The 23,719-nt window shown below is 42.6% G+C and overlaps 1 protein-coding gene across 2 annotated transcripts in view; it reads right to left on the bottom strand.

Annotated features, from left to right (window-relative positions):
• LRP1 (LDL receptor related protein 1) overlaps window positions 1-23,719 on the bottom strand; it is a 252,774-nt gene that overhangs the window by 107,773 nt on the left and 121,282 nt on the right. For both annotated transcript variants that reach the window (XM_088465881.1, XM_088465882.1), the window contains exons 23-28: window positions 13,607-13,811; window positions 9,968-10,132; window positions 8,275-8,519; window positions 7,922-8,053; window positions 7,395-7,622; window positions 7,077-7,251 (exon numbers count right to left, since the gene is read on the bottom strand). In XM_088465881.1, coding sequence (XP_088322007.1) covers window positions 7,077-7,251; window positions 7,395-7,622; window positions 7,922-8,053; window positions 8,275-8,519; window positions 9,968-10,132; window positions 13,607-13,811 — 1,150 coding nt within the window. The remainder of the gene's footprint in view (window positions 1-7,076; window positions 7,252-7,394; window positions 7,623-7,921; window positions 8,054-8,274; window positions 8,520-9,967; window positions 10,133-13,606; window positions 13,812-23,719) is intronic.

The raw sequence follows: 23,719 nt of genomic DNA, 5'->3' as shown, positions 1-23,719 counted from the left end.
TCATCAAGGAATCTGAGATATCAGTACAGAAAGAATTCTCCTCTTACCATGAATAGATAAGGGAACCACTAAATGGTCAACCTTTAATTCTTTAATTATTATATACAGTGTTCACTAAATCAGATTCCTTTCTTCTTCTATATGCGCTAGAGAGAGTCTTCAATTACATGTACTTTCTGAAGGGCAACTGGAACCCCTTCCTCATCTCAACTGGCTTGAAAATGTTGAGAGCAATTTTTATACAACTTCTGAAACTTCTGTGTGGCGCTGGTCCTTTCACTTTGCAGTCCCTCTGGAGACACTTGTCTTTCAGTCGCCTATGAATGCCACTATTGTGTCTGGTGTATCCTGTGTGCACTTAGCATGCGGCACCCTTGGCCGTGGACATCAGACAGGAGCTACTGCGCTGCCTGATGGCACAGTGAGTACTAAACCATCACTGACCCCATAAGTCATTCCATTGAGGGAACCATGTGGAGGAAGGAGGGAACTTCAGAACCAGAGCATCCCTCATCCGCTCTGGTTCTCAGGCAGTTGCCAAAGTCCACAAATGGAAGTACATTAGCTTTGTACAGCATCTTAAGGAGTATGCTGTGAGCACTAGATGAAAAAAATAAATAAAAATCTGCAAGATAGGAATACGTAAAATGGAGAGGCTGAAGGCTTTTTCAATACTTGACGTGCCAACATCCTACAGGAGACACTATGTAATATTTTATGAGAATGCTGTTTTAAGAATGCAAAAAAGCAGGTATTTTTTATGGATGTAAACTCACAAGGATCCAAGACAGCAGTCTCATCTGGCGTTCTATACTCTTTTTAGTCTCACACCCTCTGAGCTCTATTCAATCTTAAATGGTATAACACTTAGATAGTATATGATTATTATTTGATCGTACAGGAGAAAGCTCTATAAGTCGGATCTCTGCTAAACTTGCAGGATATAACGGGTTGCTCCAAATTACTTGCCCAGTACTCAAGGAGGAAGTCTCTATCAATACATTAAGTAGCAAAGATTATGCTTGGATAAAAGAATTGTGGGATCCGATGGGCAGAGCTTCCAAAGCTTTCAAGCAGCCATACGATAGTTAGGGCTGGTGGGGCATACCTAGTTTTGAGAGGCCATATCATTTATCCAAATGTGCTAATATAACATTTCGACATGCCCAGACTTATATCAGTTGTAATCTGACATCTCATGAGTCAGTTTGAACACCGGCTAGGCTGCTCATGGCAAGGCGACGTGAATTATCGGAGTTCGGACAGAGCATGATAGTGGGTGCCCAAAAGATGGGACAATCCATTTCTAAAGTTGTGTGGACATTCAACATTCCTCACTCAACGGGGTCAAGTGTGTACCAGGAATATTTTATGGAGGGCATTACCACCCACCGTTGACAGAGCAGTGGCCGACCACAGGTGCTTAATGAACGTGACCAGCGGTGTCTGGCCAGAATTGTCTGTGGTAATAGTCAAGCGACACTGGCTCAAATCACATCCACATTCAATGCAGGAGGAACCAGACGCATATCCAGCAGGTCAGTGCAGTGTTCTTTAGCTTTTATGGGATATGGGAGCAGAAGACCCACCAGAGTGCCCCTGTTAACACTACAACACCGGACATAGTGCCTCACCTGGACCCTAAAGGACTGCATGCAACATGTCAGAGTTCCAGTTGTTTCGGGCTGATGGTTACGTTCGGGTGAGGGGCAGACCCCATGAGGCCATAGATCCCAGTTGTTAACAAGGCACCATCCAGGATTGTGGAGAGGTTCCATAATGCTGTGTGTTCACATGACATGGGTTGGGTCCGCTGGTCTACCCAATGAGTCATTGACCAGTAACTGCTAAGTTGCATTGCTCGATGACCATTTGCAGTCCTTCAAGGACTTCATAATACATACTAAGAGCACAATACTAGTAATAGCCTCCCATTAAGAGCCCTATAAACTGCATCAGTCCAAATAGACCCATAGAGGACTCTCTGTAATCTATATTATTAAAGTATCACACGAGACTATTCCAGCAAATTTTTTCATTAAGACCTCATTGAAGAGATGTTAAGTTTCATTGAGGAACAAATTAACCAGATCCTGTTTAGAGGTGATTCAAATATTGATTTGATTTAGATTTCTCTTCTGTTCATTCCCTTTGCATTTTGTAATTGATAAAAATAAACTATTAAACACTTCCAATTTTAAAAGCATTCTCACTTTGCAGCATTTTTTCCACAGCTGCCTAAAACTTTTGCACAGCACTTACCATTGATAACTCTTTCTTCGAGGTCCATAGGGTCCACAGGGATACCATGGGGTAATGTGGCTGAAGAGATCCAGGCACCAGTTACAGCTTTCAGTTCCCAGGATGCCTCGGGTCCTCCCCCATATATACCGCACCCCCAGCCTTCAGTTTTGTAAACAAGCCTCAAGGCAGGGGAAGGAAGAACAATCGTACACCAGAAGCACTCTCACATAAGTTGAGGGAATCCATGACTGAAAAAAAACAAAAACCCAATGCAGCCAGGTGCATCAGGGTGGGTGCCCTGTGGACCTCGAAGAAAAATAGTCATCAATGGTAAGTCTACCATAACTCTTATTTTCTTCTTCAGGGTCCATAGGGATCCACAGGGATACCATGGGGATGTCCTAAAGCAGTTCCCCTAAGGGTGGGGAACGCTCCAGAGCAGGAAGGAAAACTCATCGCCGAACGAAAGGAAGCATCCTGAGAGGCAAAAGTATCAAAAGCATAGAACCTAAGAAAAGTGTGGACAGAAGACCACGTGGCTGCCTTGCACAATTGTTAAGCAGAGGCACCACAACCAAATGCCCACGATGGCCCTACAGACCGAGTAGAATGTGCTGTCACAATGTTTGGGATCAGCCTGTGTGTACACCTGAGAGATAGTCATCGTAACCATTGAACCAGGGTCTGCTTGTTAGGTGGTCATCGTCTTCTATGGTTTTCATAAAATACAAAAAGAGCATATGATATTCTAACAGAGTTTGTATGCTCCACATATATACGGACAGCACGAACTACATCCAGGAAGGCTTCACCTACAGAGAGTTTGAGAGGTCTGGAGCCTGAAAAGCTTTGGCTACCCAGGCTCCAACCATAGCTGGTAGAGTAACAGCTCCCGATGATGAAAATATCGCCTTAAGACATATTTAAATTTTCCTATCTGTAGAATCCTTAAGAGAAGATGCTGACGGAATAGGCAACATAGTATTTCTGACTAAGTGCATCACGTGAGCATCCACAGTAGGAGGTACCTCCCACTTTGTACATTCGAAGCTGGGAAAGGATACAGCAATGCTAATCTTTTATCCATGTTACACCCCTGCCTCTTCCATAAGCTCAGTGAGCTGCTCGGATTTAGGAAACTCCGTTTTGGCCACCTTTCGGTGTTTAAACACTGGAGACTTCTTACTAGGGGCTGGTTCATCATCCTGAATATCTAGGATGATTTAACTGCCTTCACCAAAGAAGGAACATCCACCGTGGATGACTGGTCCTCCTCTCCAGAGTTAGATCCTGGAGAAGAATCCTGCGCATCATCAGATTCCTCCGATGATGCGTCTGAATCCATAAGCTGAGCAGACTGATAAAAGATAACCTGCGTTTAGGCACCTTAGTAACTACTGGTCTGCTTTCAACAGTCGACTGTGCCATACACTGACTAAAATGGCCATCAACATCCCTCCAGGAAGGATGTATTGAAGTTGCAAACATGGCATGCTATGGATGGGATGGATACAAGGAGGCAGCATGGGAGTAGCCATACCATCCACAAACTGCTACATTACCTGAGACAAGGAGGATACCCAAGATGGCTCTTGTTCAGAGGAAAGTAAACTGGACTGGTGAGGTGGCTCTTTATGACAGACAACACATAAACCATCCTTTATAATATACTGAGGAGACCAATAGCTACAGCAGCGCACCGATAGTAGACTGAGCATCTCATATACACGAGGAGGGTAGGCGGAGCGACCCAGACACGCGAAAACCTTTGATGGATCTGCATCTGGGTCGTGGGAGGATCTGCTGGGGAGTGCCTACCTCCACTAAGCTGCATCAACTGGCCAGGTACGCTGGCGTCGTGGCAGCAGAAGCGTCTGCTGCCAATCCCCGGCGTCAGACGATAAGGCTTCCGGGCGTCTCCGGCGCCAGAAGCAAGGCCTGCCGAGCGCAATTCCCTGTAAGCAGGGAATCGCCTTACCTGACCTCTCCGTGCGTCCGGTTGCAGTCCGGGTCCCAGCCTCACTGCTAGCAAGCTCAGCAGTGACCCGCCAAAATCACCAGCCCTGTAACTGGTGTTGCAGCCCGGCGGAGGTAGACTGAGTCGCAGTATATACGTCTTAATTCAGATGCTCAGTACTGCCAACCCAAAAACATCGAAAATAAAATAAAACATAAAATAAAAGCTTAGGACTGCCTGAGCAGCCCCCTGTTACAAAGGAGCGTCTGAATCCTGCAGCACCAAACGAACAACTGAAGGCCTGTGGCTGGGGCGGGGTATATATGGGGGAGGACCCGAGGCATCCTGGAAGCTGAAAGAGTTCCAGGCACCAAACAGTTAAAGCTTTCAGCTCCCAGGATGCCTTGGGTCCTCCCCCATATATACCCCGCCCACAGCCACAGGCCTTCAGCTGTGGATCCCTTTGGACCCTGAAGAAGAAATATATTATGTTTCAAAGACACTCAAGTGCTATTTGTCATAGAAACCAAACTTTTTAAAAAGATTATGGGTACCCCCATATAACTTAAAAATTGCATGCAACCATATTATTCATCATTGTGTACAGCATAAAGAGAACCTACACATCCTTGAAATGTGGAACAAGTATTTTCTGCTTTCAGTATGATAAGTAAAGGCACCTTCATGACATGCTGCACATAGATACATGGAAAACTACTAAAAAGCAGTTAATATTTTAGCACTCATTTAAAAACATAACAGTTTATATTATCAGTAAGGTGGACCATAATCATTCATACAATCCTCTCTTTGTTCATTGATAAAGAAAGACAAAGTTTCTCCGCAACATAACATGTGTGCATGTATTCAGTCATCTAATAATGTCAGCAACTGTTATACATTAATATCAGATGTCTATACTTTGTAACGTATTACAACAACAGCTAGAGTCTCGCACGATTGCCAACTATATTTCAATGCATTTAGGTAGGATAAGAATAAACTATAACATTTCTAGCCAAAATAGTTTTATTAAAAGGTAGCCAGTAAATTCCTGCATCTGTCCTGGGGTCTGCGTGACACTGTCCCCATGTCTGATCCACCATTTCCTCACTTTAATTTCCCGTAATGAACCCAGCTCTCCCACACAGATGGCTCTGCTTATATCCATATTACTGGAAACTGCTACAATCCACCCCCACATACAGACCAGCCAGGGATAGAGGAGCAGCCAGAGTGGAACAGTAAGTAGTCATATTCTCCTATGCGCCACTTACACCTATCCACAACTGCCGAGGCCCTCCAGACACAAAATGTTCAAAGTACAAGCGCGTGTGTAAAAACAACTCTACTGGGTAACTTCCTCTGTTTATAAACAGGATCAGAGGTTTACCCAGAACTTTCTTAAGAGCAGAACAGTTTTCAATATCCAAGCTGCAGAGTATGAAACCTGCTGCAGATTGTCCGCTGAGTGATCTGTAACTTTGGATAATGGCTGCAGCAATCTGTCCAAACGTGTATAACCTTTCATGGCATAAACCATGCAAAATACCATACAAAAGGTACCTACTCATGAAGATGGAACCAGCCGTACTTTGAATTTCTAACAGGTTTAATTATTCTTCCATATTAAAAGCATCAGAAGATCTAGAAAATCGAACAGCTTTGGCAGTTTTTCAAGCCGGCTCGTTTACACCTTAGAAGCAACTTTGACCTTCATAACAACTTAGATTAAAAATACTCTCATAAAAATATAATTTAAAAGAACAAAATATGCGAAACAATATTGCTGTGCTTCAATTTCCAGCCTGATGCAGGGTAATTGATCCCAGTCACAACCTGTGGTGGCAGGGACCAGGTCATATGGTTGTGGGCTGCCAGCAGATGGCAGTACTGATTGCAGCACCTACACAGTGCTCTCCAGTCATCCTAAGCTGTGCCTATGGCTGGCTCCAATGTTAAGTGAGCTTTGCCTTCACCCTGGACATCCTATGATTGCCGGTAAACATTTTCCAATGAGCGATCACTCGTTCCGTCCTTCATTAATATGTAGGGCTCCGCACGTGATATTGTGATTGAATGTGCAGCACGGCCAACTACACAATATCGCATGCGACCACAGGATCGCGCAAATTGGGCATACACATTGCAAATAGGCCCAATATCGCTCCAGTGTGTACGCGGCTTTACAGAAGCTGATGAAAGTAGTAAAATATAAAAAGAAATTGAAAATATTATGCGTAAGCAGCCATACATCAAGTGTTCAGCTCCAGAAATGACTTCACACACCTGAATTTAATGCCATCAAATCGGGTCGGGTAGAGAGGGGGAGGAGCTTGAGCTTTTTGTTGGTAAATTTAAAGTGTTCCCTGCAATCGCACTCATACAACATGGTAATCCAATGTACCCAGTGGATAAAATGAGAAAAGCTAAATTTTAATGTGACCTGCCAATTTCAAACCACCAGTATAGATCATGTTTTGGACCTTCCTAAAGGTGAAATATGATCAAATTTCTAAGTGCTTCAAAATGTTCAAGCTTTTATAATATTTATACAAGATTCAGACATACTAAATCTGTAAAAAAGGAAACCTGAAGACAGTGTATTTTTTGAACACACACCAGCAGAAGTGAGCCTTGCTGAAACATTAGAAACTGTAAAAATAAATAAATACCAATATCTACTGAAAAACTGATCTACTATAGGTGATCTATTAGCAGAGACTAGAGGACATAGTTGATACTGTATTAGCTGACGCAGAATGTTTAAGTTTAGTAAAGGTTACTTGAGTAGGGAGTAGAAACTCCTGCCTTAAGATATTTAGAGTTTTAAATAGATCATCTTTCAACAAAATAAATGGTGTTAAAAACACACCCTTCAAGTGGATTCACAACAAGGCAGTGGGGCTTATCCAATCCTTGGATGACTGCATTCTTAAATGACCCATCTAAGCGAGCCACGTTGATTTGCTTCTTGTTGGCATCATAACTTGTCCAAAATAGGTTCCGAGACACCCAATCAACAGCCAGCCCCTGGGCATTAGGTAAATCTGCAAGTTTGATAAAATAAAATAGACACCAAAGCAAGTTGTAAAATCTGTTTGAAGAGATACATACTGCAAGACACATGCACATTGCTACTTAAGGAAACCAAGCAGAGATACACAAAAACGTACACTTTATAACCTCTTACCAGCAGACACGACGGTCTCTACGCCTGTGCCATTGATAAAAGCTCTCTTGATGGTCTGTGTGCGGACATCTGACCAGTAGATGCGCTGTTCTATGGCATCGAAATCCACCACAGTGACATTATCAATATCCGGGACGGTGAAAGAGATGATATAGTTGTAATATGGATTGTCAATGTTCACTCCGCGAATTTCCACCTGGCGAGCATACAAGAGGAATCTCCGGGACTCTGTAAGTGGCCAGAGACATGGAGTGATTACAGGTCTAGATACAAGTTGTATTTTTGTAGCACAGACAACTATCTAGAATCAAGGACAAACCCTCAGTATTATTTTCCACACCTGTATTATTCCAGTCTGTACAAAAACGACATTGTCAGCTGCACGTGTCTAACTGATCACTTTAAGGTTTTCTTCAGGCTACAGTAATTACTACAGCAAGTTAACAAATGAGAACATTAATGAGAGAGAAGAGAGTGTGCATTGCCATAGTGATTTGTTATGAGAAGGAAGAGTGCGATATACTTACCAAGACAGGTCTTTTTGTCTGGGGACAGCCTCATGAGATGTGGGCAAGCACAGCAGAATGTCTGGTTGTAAGTAATAAGGCACAAATGACTGCATGGCCCTTTTCCACCATTTGCCGCACATGGATTTGGAGCTAAAAGTATTAAATAAGAAAAAAATTTCCAGAATAACACGTTAAAGCAGCAAAAAATGTTAAATACAGACAAAAAAAAACAACTCAAAAGATATCAATATTTGCTGTGTAAGTCATAAATAACAGCATTTCACATACCACTGAATTAGGAGGAAAAGAGACAAGTGCTTTGGGAAAGGATACATAGTGTACAGTATAATCTGCAGCTTGTATGCGCTTACCTTGGGGTTGGCGGGAGGGATGGTACACATGAAGGTCAAAGGGCTGAGTGTTGGTCCGCTGCACAATGGTTACATTGTGACCAGTCCATTTATTTGCCTTTGCCAAGGTGTTGGTCCTCCAGTCTGTCCAGTACACCTCTCCGCCATACAGTGTGACTGCAAAAGGGTGAGATAAGTACTCATGGCCTTTAAGTACTTCAATGTGTCCAGAGCCATCATACTTTGCAGAATAAATTGAATCTGACCTGAGGAGTAAACACAACAGCTAAGTCACAACCTAATGCAATCGTATGAGGCAGAAGCAAGGCAAGGCCAGAATTATATATATTATTTCGGCATATTAAATGTAATATTATTCAGGAAATAACTAGCAAAACAAAAACCGATTACAAAAATATATATTTCAAACTTTCTATATCTATATATCCTCTTTATAGTTCTGTCCTGTATGTATCAGAGTAATGGCATAATATATAAAAAAAAATATATATATATGTATATAAAAAAATAAAAAAAACACACACACACACACACACACACACACACATATACATATATATATACACATATATATATATATATATATATATATACACACACACATAAATAAAACAAAGTTTAAGTGTATAGTACTTTTCTCCAATAGGACTCAAGGCGCTTACATACATACATACACGCTTTGTGAGAGCGCTGCCAACGGACATGATTAACTGCTGAACAGAGTACCCCATCTACATTGTTCGTCTACATAGAGAAGTGCTAGTATGAATATATAAATGTGTACATACACTGTGGCTGCAGTCATGCCAAATAGCCACTCTCGGCATGCCAGGTCACAGCCACCCAGAGCGTAGTTATCGCTCTAAATGTGCATCTTATTCACAGAAATAAAACTGGGACAGAAAAAACTACTTTGCACTGATCAATTTGCTGTGTGAGATTTATACATCTGAATGACTGAGTCTGATTCTGTGTATGAAACACTGTGACGCAGCACCTGTGGCTTTTTCTCACGACAAGTTCCGTTGTGCTTCTTTTGCGACTGTGTACGTGTTTCGAACTAACTTTTGTGCGGTTAAAATCGCAGCCCAACGTCTCCAGTACACTGCGAGTGGTGTTTTGTGGCATCTGTGATGCAAATAAGATGTGAAATTTGAAGAAAAAATAGTATGCTACATCTCTCAGAGCGTCTCAGTCACATCAGCATCTATACACCATACGGCATGTCTATGTGTATGAGGACATATCTGTATGGAGCTAATCATCTAGATGCTGACCCTTCAGCTGATCCGGGCCATCTCAGACACAGCGATAGCAGTGTACATGACCGACAGTTATGCAGCTCAGGATCCCCATGTACTTGATTACAATCAATACACTACTAGAACGAGTATCATTTTGTATAAAACTTACATAACAGACATTAGGAGGCAAAATGTTGGAGAATGAAGGAGGATACATCACAGTCATGATCTCTTATCTGCAAAAATTGCTACATTAAACCAGACACCAGCCTCCATTCGTGTGACAATATAAAGGACAGATTCCAGAAGTGTATAGTAAAGCGCTGTACAGCCACTCGTACATATGTTGTAAGTACATTGTAGCAAATTGTACAGATCATTTCTGTTCTGCGGTTTTCAAACGGCATTTATGTGTGCAAGTGAAAGTCTGACAAGTGGTTATGTTATACCTGGCATCTATCCACAGAATACGCTCCTCCAGATAGTCAACAGTGAGACCATTTGGCCAGCCTCCTGATCCAGTCTCTTTATGAATGATCCTGCGCCCCTCTCCGCCCATAGATACGGCTTCTATGCGTGGCATGCTCGAGTCCCAGTCGGTCCAGAAGAGGATTCTATAAAGCAGCAATATCATAATGAATAAATAAAATCAGAGATCTTAATACAGTTTTAAACATCATGGTTTACATGTTACAAAGAACACAAATGTGGTGCATCATGTGACTAAGGCTGGGTAAACACTATGCGATGTGTTGTTCAATCAGTCGTCGAATGACATATCGCATAGTGCATCAGCCGGTGTGTACAGACCATGGGCCAAATGTAATAGGGTGAGTTTCTCACATTGGTCGAGTTTTCTTGACCAATCTGGATGAGAGCTTAAATCATGAGAGTTTTTTGAGTCTAAAAACATGTCAGTTTGCATGTTCTCGTACTCTGTTACATTGACAGAGTTTAAAAAGTGTGAGAGTTCACTGCTAAACACTCACATTTTCTAAACTCTCACCCTATTACATCTGGCCCCATATGTCTGAATGACGTAATTCACAGACATATCACATCTGCCTTGCAGCACAGCCGATGCCAATATATCTTGCAGATATAGGGGCCCATTTATCAACAAGTTTTATATCATATGCAACGAGTTTTAAAACTCGTTGCATATGCTAATGGTGCTCCAGCCAATCAGCTCCCAACTGTCATCTTTTTGAAAAATGACAGCTGGGAGCTGATTGGCTGGAGCACCATTTATCATACGCAACGCGTTTTAAAACCCGTTGCGGATGATATAAAACTCGTTGATAAATGGTCCACATAGTGGCACATCTGGCTGTGTGTACAGGCAAGCCACCAACCACCTGTACACTTGCTGCAGGGACCACCAGTGACAGACATGGGCTGGCAAGTTTATAGGTCTGCCCGGTTGTGATGTCAGTGCAGACACATCGAGCAGCAGATGGTTAAGTGTGTATCGTCTTACTAATCGACCACTCGGTCCGCAGATCCCTGGGATGGTGGATACGTCGTCCAGGTGTGTACCATTAGCCTTGCGGCCTAACAGCCCTGGGGGCATGGGTCTATATCTAGCGTCATATCATTTAGAGTTTGTATGTTCTACCCTTGTTTACGTGGGTTTCCCCCAGGTTCTCCTTTTTCCTCTCACACTCCAAAAACACTGCTAGGTTAAATGGATTCTGATAAAATAACCCTAATGTGTATGTGTGCCTGTGCTGTAGTGAATATAGATTATATGCTCCAATAGGGCAGGGATTGATTATAATGACTAAATATTCTCTGTATAGGGCTGCATAATATATGCACTATAAAAATAACTTCATAGGTAAATACATTTATACCACCGGTTTTGGTTTTGATCAGTGTAGTCTTTAGCGAGCCACACACTGCACGATAATCACGCAAACTAGATGACCAAATGACTGGTTTAAACATTTATCATTCAGTGTATGGTACTGATCAATAATTGTTCACAGCCTTTAAAGCAGTCTGGACCACTTGCTTTTCAAAAATGTCCAATCTGCACAACCATCACTCAGACAATTCCATGCTTTAAATGGATATTGCCTCCGTAAATCGTGTAGTATATGGAGGAAGTCACTCCTGCCCTCTTGGCCGTCGGCTGTACTACCGTACAGTGTATGGCCGTCTTACAGTACGTTGATTACCGGAAGCTTGTTTACCTAGTTGCTATTGGTATAGTAGCATGTACACTATGAGGGGGTCTATTTACGAAGCAGTGTTAGGAGACAGAGTGAAAAGTGATAAGGTGCCAGCCAAGCAGCTCCCAACTGTCATCTCAGAGGCTGTGTTTGAAAAATGACAGTTAGGGCCGGATTGGCTGGCACCTTATCACTTTTTACTCTGTCTCCTAACACTGCTTAATAAATAGACCCCATATGCTATGTGTTATTGAATAAGCCCACAAATAAGATTACAGTGATATTAAAGAAGTGTTAACTTTTAGCATATCAAATATATTTCAGTATAAATAATTCTGCAGTAGAATTATTAACCTACATCAATTAAAGTAAATAACTTAATAAACATTTGAATATACATCTGCCAAGTCATTTTAACAATTTTTGTGCTCATGTACTGCAATTACTACTTTCGCTATGAAAGCCGATGGCTACACTAATGTGTTTTAAGTAAAGAAAGGGCTAAAATTCTGGCATTCCATTTACATCTGTTTCTTAACATTTGCAAGAACCTCCCGCTGGTCTGATCAAACAACACTATCAATTACATTCCCACGAGCTTATCTTTGGCCATGGCCAATGGAAAAATGTCAGATGAGCCAGTAATATGCGGGAATTCTAATAGCTGAACCACAATTTTCTACTGAGATGCTCTTTTCCAATATATTGAGTTAAGAAAAACAGTTTTTTTTTTAAATCTCTTTTTTTTGGTCATTCGCTGCCAACTTAAAGCTGCACTTTTCTATTCAAGTCAGATTCATAAGTAAATGTGTTGGAGAAATTGTATTTTAATTCTGATCCATCATTGCTACTTTAAATGTATTGGACTCACTGGTATCAATTTCACTTGTTAGTGTCAACGCCCAAGTGAGAAAAAGTAAAAGTGTTACTTGATGGAATGTTTTTAAATGTTAATGAATGTAAAACACACAGAGATCCTCATATTATATATGAGGGTCTACTGATACAATGCAACTTTGTTTGGTAAAACTTCTGTAATCTAACGAATAATGTACCCCGCCATTACTGTAAAATACCAAGCATATTAAAAGTCACTTCATAGCTCTGTGGCTTGGTACATACCAGGGACGTGCAGTCAGGGGAGCCAGAGCCTCCTCTCTCATACTCCTGACATTTCATATAAAAATGATTAGAAGAATACAAAGATGATATTTATAACTTATAAACATCTTCTTTGTTTATTGTCATAATTTTTATAGTTAACTCTCACCAGCTTTGTCTAGCTCCCTGGGACTGCAGGGAGAAGAGAGATAAGGGAGCAACAACTGTATTGTCAGATACTGCTTGCAGAGCTGGGGGCGGGGCCACACCAAAGACAGTAAGCTGCACACAAAGAGCTAATAGAGGCATGCCTCTGGACACCTTGAATGTGTCATGTGACCAGGAAGTGCACTGCAGTGTTTAGAGATCAGAGCTCAGTCAGCAGCAGCAGCAAGAGAAGATGCGGTGATGCAGGTAGGAGAATCAATGGACACTGAAGCTTAGTATCGTGAGGGGAGAGTTTCAGTAAGTAGGGGCTGAGACAGGCTTCCAGCACTCAGACCCATCTCCATGAGTGCCTTCCCAGCCATTGACCTCACTGTACGTCACTGGTACATACAAACATGCGAAAGAGCTTTTTTATTAGGAAAACAGTTACCCTGGTAATTCTGAAAACCCGAAAAGAAGCAAAGTAAATTAATGCTTTTGCTCAGGGATTATAAGATGCACACATACATGATTGCCAAGTGTCTCTCTTTTACAATAACTCTGGACTGCTAAGAGGGAAGACAAAGGGGAATTTAACATATTTTGGCCATTTTGTTCCAAACGCTGTAAAAAAAATAGTTAAAAGACAGTGTAAAAACCAACCCATTTCGAGGATCCAGGGCAATAGCACGAGGATGTTCAATGTCTCCAGCCACAAGAGTTGTCCTCATTGTACCATTTAATTTGGCCACCTCAATCTGGTCCAGGTTGCTCTCTACCCAATATATATTTCCAGCAATCCAATCCACAGCCAGACCCTCGGGTGTTGCCAAACCATACTGGATTATTACTTCAAAGCTGGTAAGAGCTATAAAAACAGGAGAGAGAACATGTGGCAATGGCACTCATAAACAACAACTGTACCAAATACACAAGTTGATTGATACACAAATAAAAGTATATAGTATATATTTATAATTGACCATGGCAATATGATATTTTCTTTAAAGGAAAAGAGGCATTTTTCATTCATTCATCTTTTCAACTAAGATGTTTGAAGATATGCGCGCATGGGGCGAAGTTAGGCAATGTCCCAGAAAACGGGGGCATGCCAGCCCATATTTCTGGGTGTGCTGAAGCCAAAGCTGTGTGAAAACACCGGCCACCCTTAGTAACATGAAGGTTACTGATATAACCGATGTTTACTCAGAGTGATCTGATGCTGCATCTTCAGAAGCAGCAGCGGATCGCAGGAGGCGCCTATCACCACAAGTCGCCTCCTTCTGCATTAGCATATTATTGCGTACAAAGGCCCTCATTCAGAGCCGTACACTCTGAGCAGAGCGCACGCTCTGAATGAGGGCCGCCCTCCATAATTATGGAGCGTCCTCCTGGACGCTCGTATAGCTGTGGGTCACCACCCACAGCCTATACGAGCGTGCAGTTTGATGGCCGCGATGGTCTTGACCATCGCCACTGCGAGCTGGAGCCTGCGGTTGAGGTTTTCAACCGCAAGGCCCGGAGTGATTTTGGCTCTATCAGAGCCAAAATCACTCCCACTGACATCACTAGTGATGTCAGTGGGCCGGCTTCTGACGGTAGGCGTTCCCTTGGGAACGCCCCTGTCAGGGAGGCACGCCCCCGGCACGCCCACGAAAGGGGGCGTGCTGTCAATCAACATCGACAGCACGCCCCTTTTGATCAGACACAACGAGCGAAGGAAAGTCCTTCGCTCGTCGCGTCTGGCGCATGCGCACGACGGAGCTCCCTCCGCCGTGCGCATGCTCAGTGCAGACCATCGACCCACTTGCGAGTGGACAGCCGCTCGCGAGTGGGTCTGAATCAGGCCCAAAGTCCCAGTGGCTTTGCAATAGCATACAATACTGAATCAGAGCCACTGTGCAAATATCAGCAACCAGACATATGACTGAAGCACTGTCACTTTTCACACAGAGGTCTTTTGTACAGAATGACAGACCCTGAAAGGTATTGTGGATTGCCTCATAATTGTGTAGTTAAACTAAACGCTAAATGAAACCACACAACATGGCATTTTCATTACCAGGGACCACAAGCTCTGAAAACACCATGGAGATATGAGCCTGGGACTCAGATGCGTCCAAGATGAAACAGTAAACAGGTCATTTGAAAGGGTGCAAAACCTTACATGCAAATTTCCTTATATGTACTGTAAGAATTATGCACATTTAATATGTCAGATATTTATCATCATCAGTTATTTATATAGCGCACACATATTCCGCAGCGCTATACAGAGAATATTTGTCTATTCACATCAGTCCCTGCCCCAGTGGCGCTTACAATCTATATTCCCTATCACATGCTCACACACACTAGGATTATTTTTTGTTGGGACCCAATTAACCTACCAGTATATTTTTGGAGTGTGGGAGGAAACCCAAGCAAGCACAGGGAGAATATACAAACTCCACACAGTTAGGGCCGTAGTGTACAGATATGTACACATATAAAAAAAACACATGGATATCAGCCACATTTGTGACACTGCAGTATTGGTTTGAAAAAAGAAAAGAAAAATGATGGGAAATTCATAATGTGGTTACTATTGGTCCATTGCACCAAACCATTCTTTAGGTGGTGGTATAGCCTGTCACAGACCTGCATTTGGGACAGGCTGTCAGACCAGTACAAAATTTTGTAGCCATGAACCAATCTCTTATCAGTGTGCTTCAGGCTAACGGACTTTGAATGGTTGAAACCCAGAGACTAAGGCTGAAATTTACCTCTTCTACAAATACCAATACAGATGGATTTCTGCATTACATGCTCTCTCAACAGTGTGAGGATTAAAAAAAACAAAAACTGAGCTACACTCTAGCCCCTTACGAGCACTCAATCTTTTAGACCACAGGTTCTCAAACTCGGTCCTCAGGACCCCAAACAGTGCATGTTTTGCAGGTGTACTCACAGAATCAGTGAAATAATTAGCTCCACCTGTAGATCTTTTAAAATGTGTCAGTGAGTAATGAATACACACCTGTGCACCTTCTGGGTGACCTGGAAAATGTGACCTGTGTGGGGTCCTGAGGACTGAGTTTGAGAACCACTGTTTTAGACTACTGAGGGGTTGGCCGTATGGACGCTTTTGGCTATATTATAAGGTCTTTTATCTTAAGTACAATCATTGGTTTGCTCAGTATTTCACGGTCATCATGTCACATTTTTATGACATTAATACATTTTTTGCATTGCAATCCTTTTTTATATCCATTGTAAATCTTTGAATGAGCTGACTATTCACTTGAGTCCAGATTAGCTTGAGGCCCCCATACATCAGCAATCGATTGTGGCAATTATCCAATTTTCTTTTTATACAATCTGCAATGTATGGGCTTCACAGATCACAGACTGCAACCAAAAAGTGATTGGAATTGTTAAATCAGATTGTCCAACATGTTGGATTTCACAGATCGATTGGGGCTGTAGATTTCTAGTGTATGGAGATGATCAGCAGATTTGCAGACTGTTACTAGTAAAATGATGGGCCTTTCAAGATTGGCAGATCTGTGTTTGCTGAAAATGATCTGCAAAAAGCTGAATAAGATCGGTAATGTATGCGCGCAGATTGCTAGATTGGGAAATACTAAGATCGGGCAACAAATCTTCCGATTGTTCAATTGTGGTTTTCTGATTGCTGATGTATGGGGGCCTTTGCTCCACCTATAATTATCCACTATTCACACACCCCACACCACACCCCACACCCACACACACACTTCTAGCTTGGCAATTAGGGCTACTAGCGTGTAGGATGTAAACACTAATCGTCACTTTGGCATTTGTAACAAAATGTTTCTCAATGCGAAAAAAAAAAAGTTTGTTTAAAAATAAAACCTCAGAAAACAGGCATTTTTTTATACAAACCACTGTATGTATTATAGGCAAAATTGATGGAAAATGGCCAGAAAATGTATTTTAAATCACAACTTGCCATTCCCATGCAGTATTCTGAATGCAAATTGCCGAATGTAATCAGCTGTGAGTTCACAGAATGCTTCTTGCTGGTGTGATTACTCTAACTGCACGCAGCTTGAGCTATCTATCCGGCCACAGCATAAAAAAGAGGCACATGAAACGTGTATTCATTATTAAATTAATAATAAATAATCAAAGAAAATTGTAATTATTATTCTATACACATATATATTTTTTTAAGGGGCAAATGTTATTTAGAAATTGTAAAATAGGTCCATAATAATTTAATAATTGATGGAGGCACTTATAGAGGTGCCACAGGTATGACATACAAATAATTTCACCATCATTCTTTTCTATGGCCCCAATTACCATAAAAATATTATTGCCCCCATCATATGTTTAATGTTCCTCTTTATTTTGGTGTGGGCACACAGATAGCTGAGTGGTATGCAATGAGAGCATTTATTTTAATCCAATCTCTCGCAATTTTGGATTTTGAAACCGGTCATAAATAGCCAGAAATTTACATTTTAACTCTCCAAGCTGTGGAGTATCACTTCAGGTGGTTTGAAGGCTAAAATCACTAGCAATATGTTGTGAGTCTCGACTCGCTGCGAAAATCGCACTTGATCATACCATGTTATAAAGATATTGTTTAGCTCAAAATAGATTTAAACTTGATAGTTTGATTGGATTCTGGAATCTATGAACTATGTCCCTTTCCATAAGCTCACAGAGAATGGCAGGAACTGCACAACCAGTAAAAGAGTTACTAACATTACATGGTGATGGAGGTAAGGTGGTGGTCAAATAAGGGCTATGTATCTTTGAGAAGGCAGCCCAAAAGAGGGATAGTTTCCTGGTTTGGTGTTCAACATAAGATTGTGCTCAAGGGGAAAGGCTTTTTGCTATACACTGTAGGTTTTCTGTAAGAATTGTAAAGGACACACACACCTACAAAACTGCCAATTTGGATACAGACTGGACACCCCCTCATTATTTGAGTAGGCTGAATGACTTAATAGCCAGTGCACCATCATTTCCTAGAGGTCATTTTGATCAGATAGCCTGATTGTTTGCATTACTCTGGACTAAAAATACCCAAACTGGTTGAGAGAATCATTGTGTGCCCAGCCTCAAATATGAAGGGTCAGTATTTACATTGTTCTGTTATCTATGTCAAGCAGGAAATAAAGTGCAATATATTTTAGCTTTTTAATAGAACACACAATAATAAATTAAGGAAACCCTAGCACTGTTAACCCTACCATAAGAGATACGGTCGGCATCCCGGCATTCGGGATGCCAACACTTACATTACAGGCACCGGAATCCTGACACCAGGATACCAAAAGGTAAATAGCGGGGTTGGGGGGAATAGGTTTAGGGGTTAGGCACTAGGTGGGAGGTTAGTGTTAGGCACTAAGGGATGAGAGATAGGTTTAGGCACTGGGGGAAGGGATAGGGTCAGGCACCAGGGAGGGAGGGTTAGGGTAGGGAGAGGGGGAGGGTTACCATACCGTCCAACAAGTGTCCGTATGCCATACCCAACCCCTACCATAATAGTGAGGGCAACCTCATTATATTAATATAAATATATATATAAATATAGCAAAGGGTCGCAGGCGGGGTGAGAAGTGGGGTGAGAAAATATGATGTGTGGCAGGGAGTATATGAAAACGCACAATTGAGAAGCAATCTGAATACAAAGTGGGAGAAAAGTGTAATGTAAGCTCTGTTGCTATCTCTAGATGCTAAACATCATAGTTCCCATATAACCTAGCAACTGTTGCATAATGAGTTGAAACATATGTTACAATGTTGCAAATCTCCACTAATACAAATCTGTACACACACACACACGTACATACATACGCATACATATATTTATATATATATATATATATATATATATATATATATACACACACACACACACACACACACACACACACATATATACACACACACATATACAGTGGTCGAAGTGGGAATTTTGAAGTGGGGGTATGGAAAAATCTAAGATTGTACTTATGCGCATATCGGAAAAGGGTGTGTGGCCACTCACAAGGGGCGTATCCTTAAGTTCTTCTTTTTCATCAATGTAGTGTTCTGCATAGTAGTATCCCTTATACACATTATGCTACACAATAATAGTGCTCCTTACGCAATGCCCACAGTAGTAAAGCTACTTATGCAATGCCCACAGTAGTAGAGCTACTTATACAATGCCCACAGTAGTAGTGCCCCCTATACAATGCACACAGTAGTAGAGCTCCTTATGCAATACCCACAGTAGTGCCCCTATACAATGCCCACAGTAGTAGAGCTCCTTATGCAATACCCACAGTAGTAGTGCCCCTATACAATGCCCACAGTAGTAGAGCTCCTTATGCAATACCCACAGTAGTAGTGCCCCTATACAATGCCCGCAGTAGTAATGCCCCCTATGCAATGCTCACAGTAGTAGTGCCCCTATGCAATGCCCACAGCAGTAGTACCTCTCATACAATACCCACATTAGTAGTGCCCCTTATACAACAACACATACTGCATTGTACAAGGGGCACTACTAGTGTGGGCACTTTCCCATCAGCACATGCACACAGTGCAGTAACTTTGTAACCGGGTAGCAGTGCTGAGGGTATGGTGGGTGCCCTCATGTCATTATTCTATTCTGTCCAGCAAGGAACACCCAACACCATCATAACAGCCACGACTCACCTGTATGTGCACTGCAGCGGTCACTCAGCTCAGTAGCAGTGACCCAGGGAAGAGATGTCCCGGTGCTGGGTGCTGCTCTGCTGCTAGGCAAAGGGCAACAGATCGCTGGCTGCACTGGAATGAGGCTGGCGTATACCACGCTGCGTGCACTGGTATCAGGCTGAGATATACCACACTGGGTGCTCTGGGCACTGCGCCCGGCTAGTCTCTATATAGTTGCTCTGTTGTAGATCTGACACTGTGACTACAGTAACTGTATGTAACGCTAGGAGCATCCTCCATAGAATGTGCTTGCCACTGCGCATGTTTAGTTCATTCAAATACAGCAAAGGCAGCGAATAGCAAACTCTAATTTAAAAGTAATCAGCCCAGACCCGCCAGTCAGCGACCCTCAGTCACAAATAGTAAGAAAAAGCCGCAACTGTAGCTACTGCTGCTCTGCAGAAGTGTAGCGTGGAGCCTTGGCACCCAGAGCATGCCTATACTATGCCACCCCCTCACACACTGAATTTTGGTAAAGTGGGTGTGGACAGCATGTGAGCCTAATTTGAAACTAAAAACAAAATAATGAATTGTCTACATAGACCCATCTTTTGCTGGATAATAAATGCACCCTTTGCCACCCTCGACCTGCCCCTGTCCTCCCTGTGGCTTTATTTACACCAAGCCTCTCCACTGGACACTGCTATGTCACTCACAACCCTAGTTTCTGCCCGGGGGCATGGTCAACTCACCTCACAGCTTTCAAATATAAAAATAGAAAAGCATCAGATAGGGCTAATATTAAGAACAAAAGTAAAAAGTCTATAAATGAAAATAAGATTAATAAATAAGTTAATCTCTGGAAATCAGTCCAGTTACCCCTAACTTTTATAAGGTTAATTTGTCAGCCTCTATATTAAAAATGCCTTCTATGACATCTGCCAAAACAGGATTTCAAACCTACCAATTTCTCTCCTGCTATCAGGGCATGCCATGGATAAATATAATAGTGGCAGGGAGGGGATGTATATTTTATGCAGTCCAGCGCCAGCAGCAGCTGCAGAGGGCACTTGTCCAAAAGGAATTACGGTCACGGGCGAAGAGGTGGGCAAACGGTGGAGACAGACGGGGAGGCGGGTGAGGACAGAAGGTGGGTGAAGAGACAGATGAGGCACATGCTAGTAGCTGGGAGAGGCTGGAGGTGGGAAAGGACTAGATGTAGGTGAGAAGACAAGTGGGTAGAAGGGAGTGGACTGGAGGCAGGTGAAAAGGCAGGCGAGTAGGCAGAGAACTAAAGGCAAGTGAGGAGGCGGGAGGGTAGTTGGGAGAGAGGTGCGTAGGTGTGCTGGTAGGCAGGAGGGGACTGGAGGTGGGTGAGGAGTGGAGGTGGGCAAGGAGGGAGCGGGTAGACAGGAGAGGACTAGAGGCAAGCAGGGCCATAACTACGGTAGTGTGATCAGTGCCAGGGCACCGCAGGGCAGGGGGCGCTGTTTGGGCCTGTCAGTTTTCCTATTTATTATCACTTGTAGCTTCCTCTTATAACATCCCCAGCATCTCCTGGCCTCCTCCATCTCTTCCCTGGCCCTTCCTTGTGAGGCCATGGTGCTTTTTTGGGTGCAATAATGTCCCTATTTTAAAAATGAAGGGAGGATGGGGGGTGGGTGTCAATGCTCTTTCTGGCACAGGGCACCAAAAATTCTAGTAATGGCTCTGGAGGCAGGTATTAGGCAGTGAGAAGGTGGGTGGGAGAGGAATGGATGGGCACAGGGAGACGGCCGAGGAGGCTTGCTAGTTGGCAGTAGAGGACTGGAGCTAGGTGAGGATTGGAGGCAGGCAAGGAGGCGGCAGGTATGAGGGGAGTTCAGCTTGTAAAGTATTAAAAAAAAATAATAATAATTTTTACATTTCCAAATGCTATCACTTAAATAATTATTAATAATAATTATAATAAATAGGTAGCAACCCAACTTCCCTCATTCTCTCTCTCTTTTCTGTCTTCCTCAGATCCCTCTTATTCAGAGCTGTGTCAGACCTCCCTTGCAGCTCATTGTTTCATGTGCGCTAGTAGGCGCTGACGCCGGTGACAAGTCATGGCCGCAGCCTCTCCATCTCCCGCACGGCCATACTCTGACACTGACATCCTGTGAGCAGTGTCAGGGAAGTGGGAGGGCGGAGGCACGTAGCTTTCCAGCTCAGTGCTCAAGCCACTCCTCTGCCCTCAGCTCTGCTCCTGCTATCCTTTGCAGTTTAAAAAACAATAGTTTAGCACTCAAAGTGCCGGCATTCCATACCATGGTATACCGGCACACTTCGAGCACTGCACATATATATACAGCACTGAGGTTCGATACCCACTACGGCCCTAACTGTGTGGAGTTTGTATATTCTCCCTGTGCTTGCGTGGGTTTCCTCCGGGTGCTCTGGTTTCCTCCCACACTCCAAAAACATACTGGTAGGCTAATTGGCTCTTAACAAAAATTACCCCTAGTGTGTGTGCATATGGTAAGGCATATAAATTGTAAGCTCCACTGGGGCAGGGACGGATGTGAATGGATGAATATTCTCTGTACAGCGCTGCGGAATATGTGTGCGCTATATAAATAACTGGTAATAAATTATATATATATATATATATATATACACACACACACACATACACACACATACATATATTTACACACACATATACATACACTAAATAAAAAATAAAAATCATGTTTTCATAAATTGATGTGACCAGTGCACCGGTACACTATGTCTTCTGGGCCTGATTCAGAGCCTCTCGTAAGCGGCCGCTCGTTCGCTCTGAGCGATGTTCGCACATCTGCGCATGCGTATGGGTTGTAATGCGCATGCGCCAACCAGTCAGTGCAGTTGGAAATTGTGTGCTCGCAAAATAGCGAATGCCTGCTAATTTGAGTGACAGGATGAGGCGTTTGTGGGTGGTAACAAGGGAAGGTACTTGAAAACGGGGAGTGGAGATCCAAACGCAGGCGTGCCAAACGGTCAAAACGGGCATTTAATGGGAGTGCATAATTAAAGCAGCGTCATCGACCACGTCACTTGGTTGTCTTTTAGCCTGAACTGTTCGCATGATTGCGGTAGGAAAATGCTACCACAAGAATTGCGAGCAGTTTCAATGTACTCGATTAACTAATAAATAGCGGAGATGGCGTATGATGCGAGCGGCCAAGGGGCGTCTTTACAAAATAGCGAGCGCATGTTTCGTTCGCTCGTTCAGACATAGAGGCGTCAACAGACCGCAAAGAGCGAGCGCTCAATTTAAATAGCCAGCCCCTTTTTCAGAACGAGCGTCCGCAAATAGCGTTCGGCTCTGAATCAGGCCCTCTGTACGGGTCTACTGATCAATTCAAGCATACAAACTTCTAGAAAATATTACACATGGCAACATGTATGCTAGACTTAATGGTTATTTAAAGGGGTTTATTATAGAAGCACATCATAGACTTCATCTCAGCATGGCTACATACCTATACTTTACTAAGGCTTAGCAGCTTCTCTGGACCACACATTACCCTGAATTTAAGGAACAAATTACTAAACATTTAAGTCCATTGGAATTCCCATGTGATATTGTTGAATAAATCAATTAAGACTGATTAACAAACACTTAGATAAGCTTGTTATGTGCATATGTAGTCAGCACACCCATATACCAACTTGAAATTAAATACAAATGACCTTGGTATATCTCATCGATGGAATAGAAGATCGATCTGGCTTATTGAATGATACCATCCCAGCCTACCATATAACAAAATGTAAGAATACAACTATTCTAGGATTAGTGTACAATCAAGCCAGCAAAACATCTAAACTGCTTATGAACCGTAACCCCTTCCTTCCCCATCTCTCCCAACCATCTCCCCCCTTCTCCTATTTTCCCCTTTAACATCCTCATAATACAAAAATTGTAAAAAATAAATTATTCATTTAGATATGAATTTTCACATTTCAATTTCATTCCAGCCCTAAGTTTATGGAACTCCATTAGCAAATATGTTATTATTGGTTAAAAAAAAAAAAGTTTGCTTTCGTATTCATGCTTTCTCACCGTTGTCCTGAATTTATTCAACAAAGTGGATGTAT

The sequence above is a fragment of the Taudactylus pleione genome, unplaced genomic scaffold (assembly GCF_031769625.1).
Source record: "Taudactylus pleione unplaced genomic scaffold, aTauple2 ptg000065l, whole genome shotgun sequence".
In the NCBI taxonomy this organism is placed as follows: Eukaryota; Metazoa; Chordata; class Amphibia; order Anura; family Myobatrachidae; genus Taudactylus; species Taudactylus pleione.
This window is presented reverse-complemented; position numbering and strand designations above follow the sequence as displayed.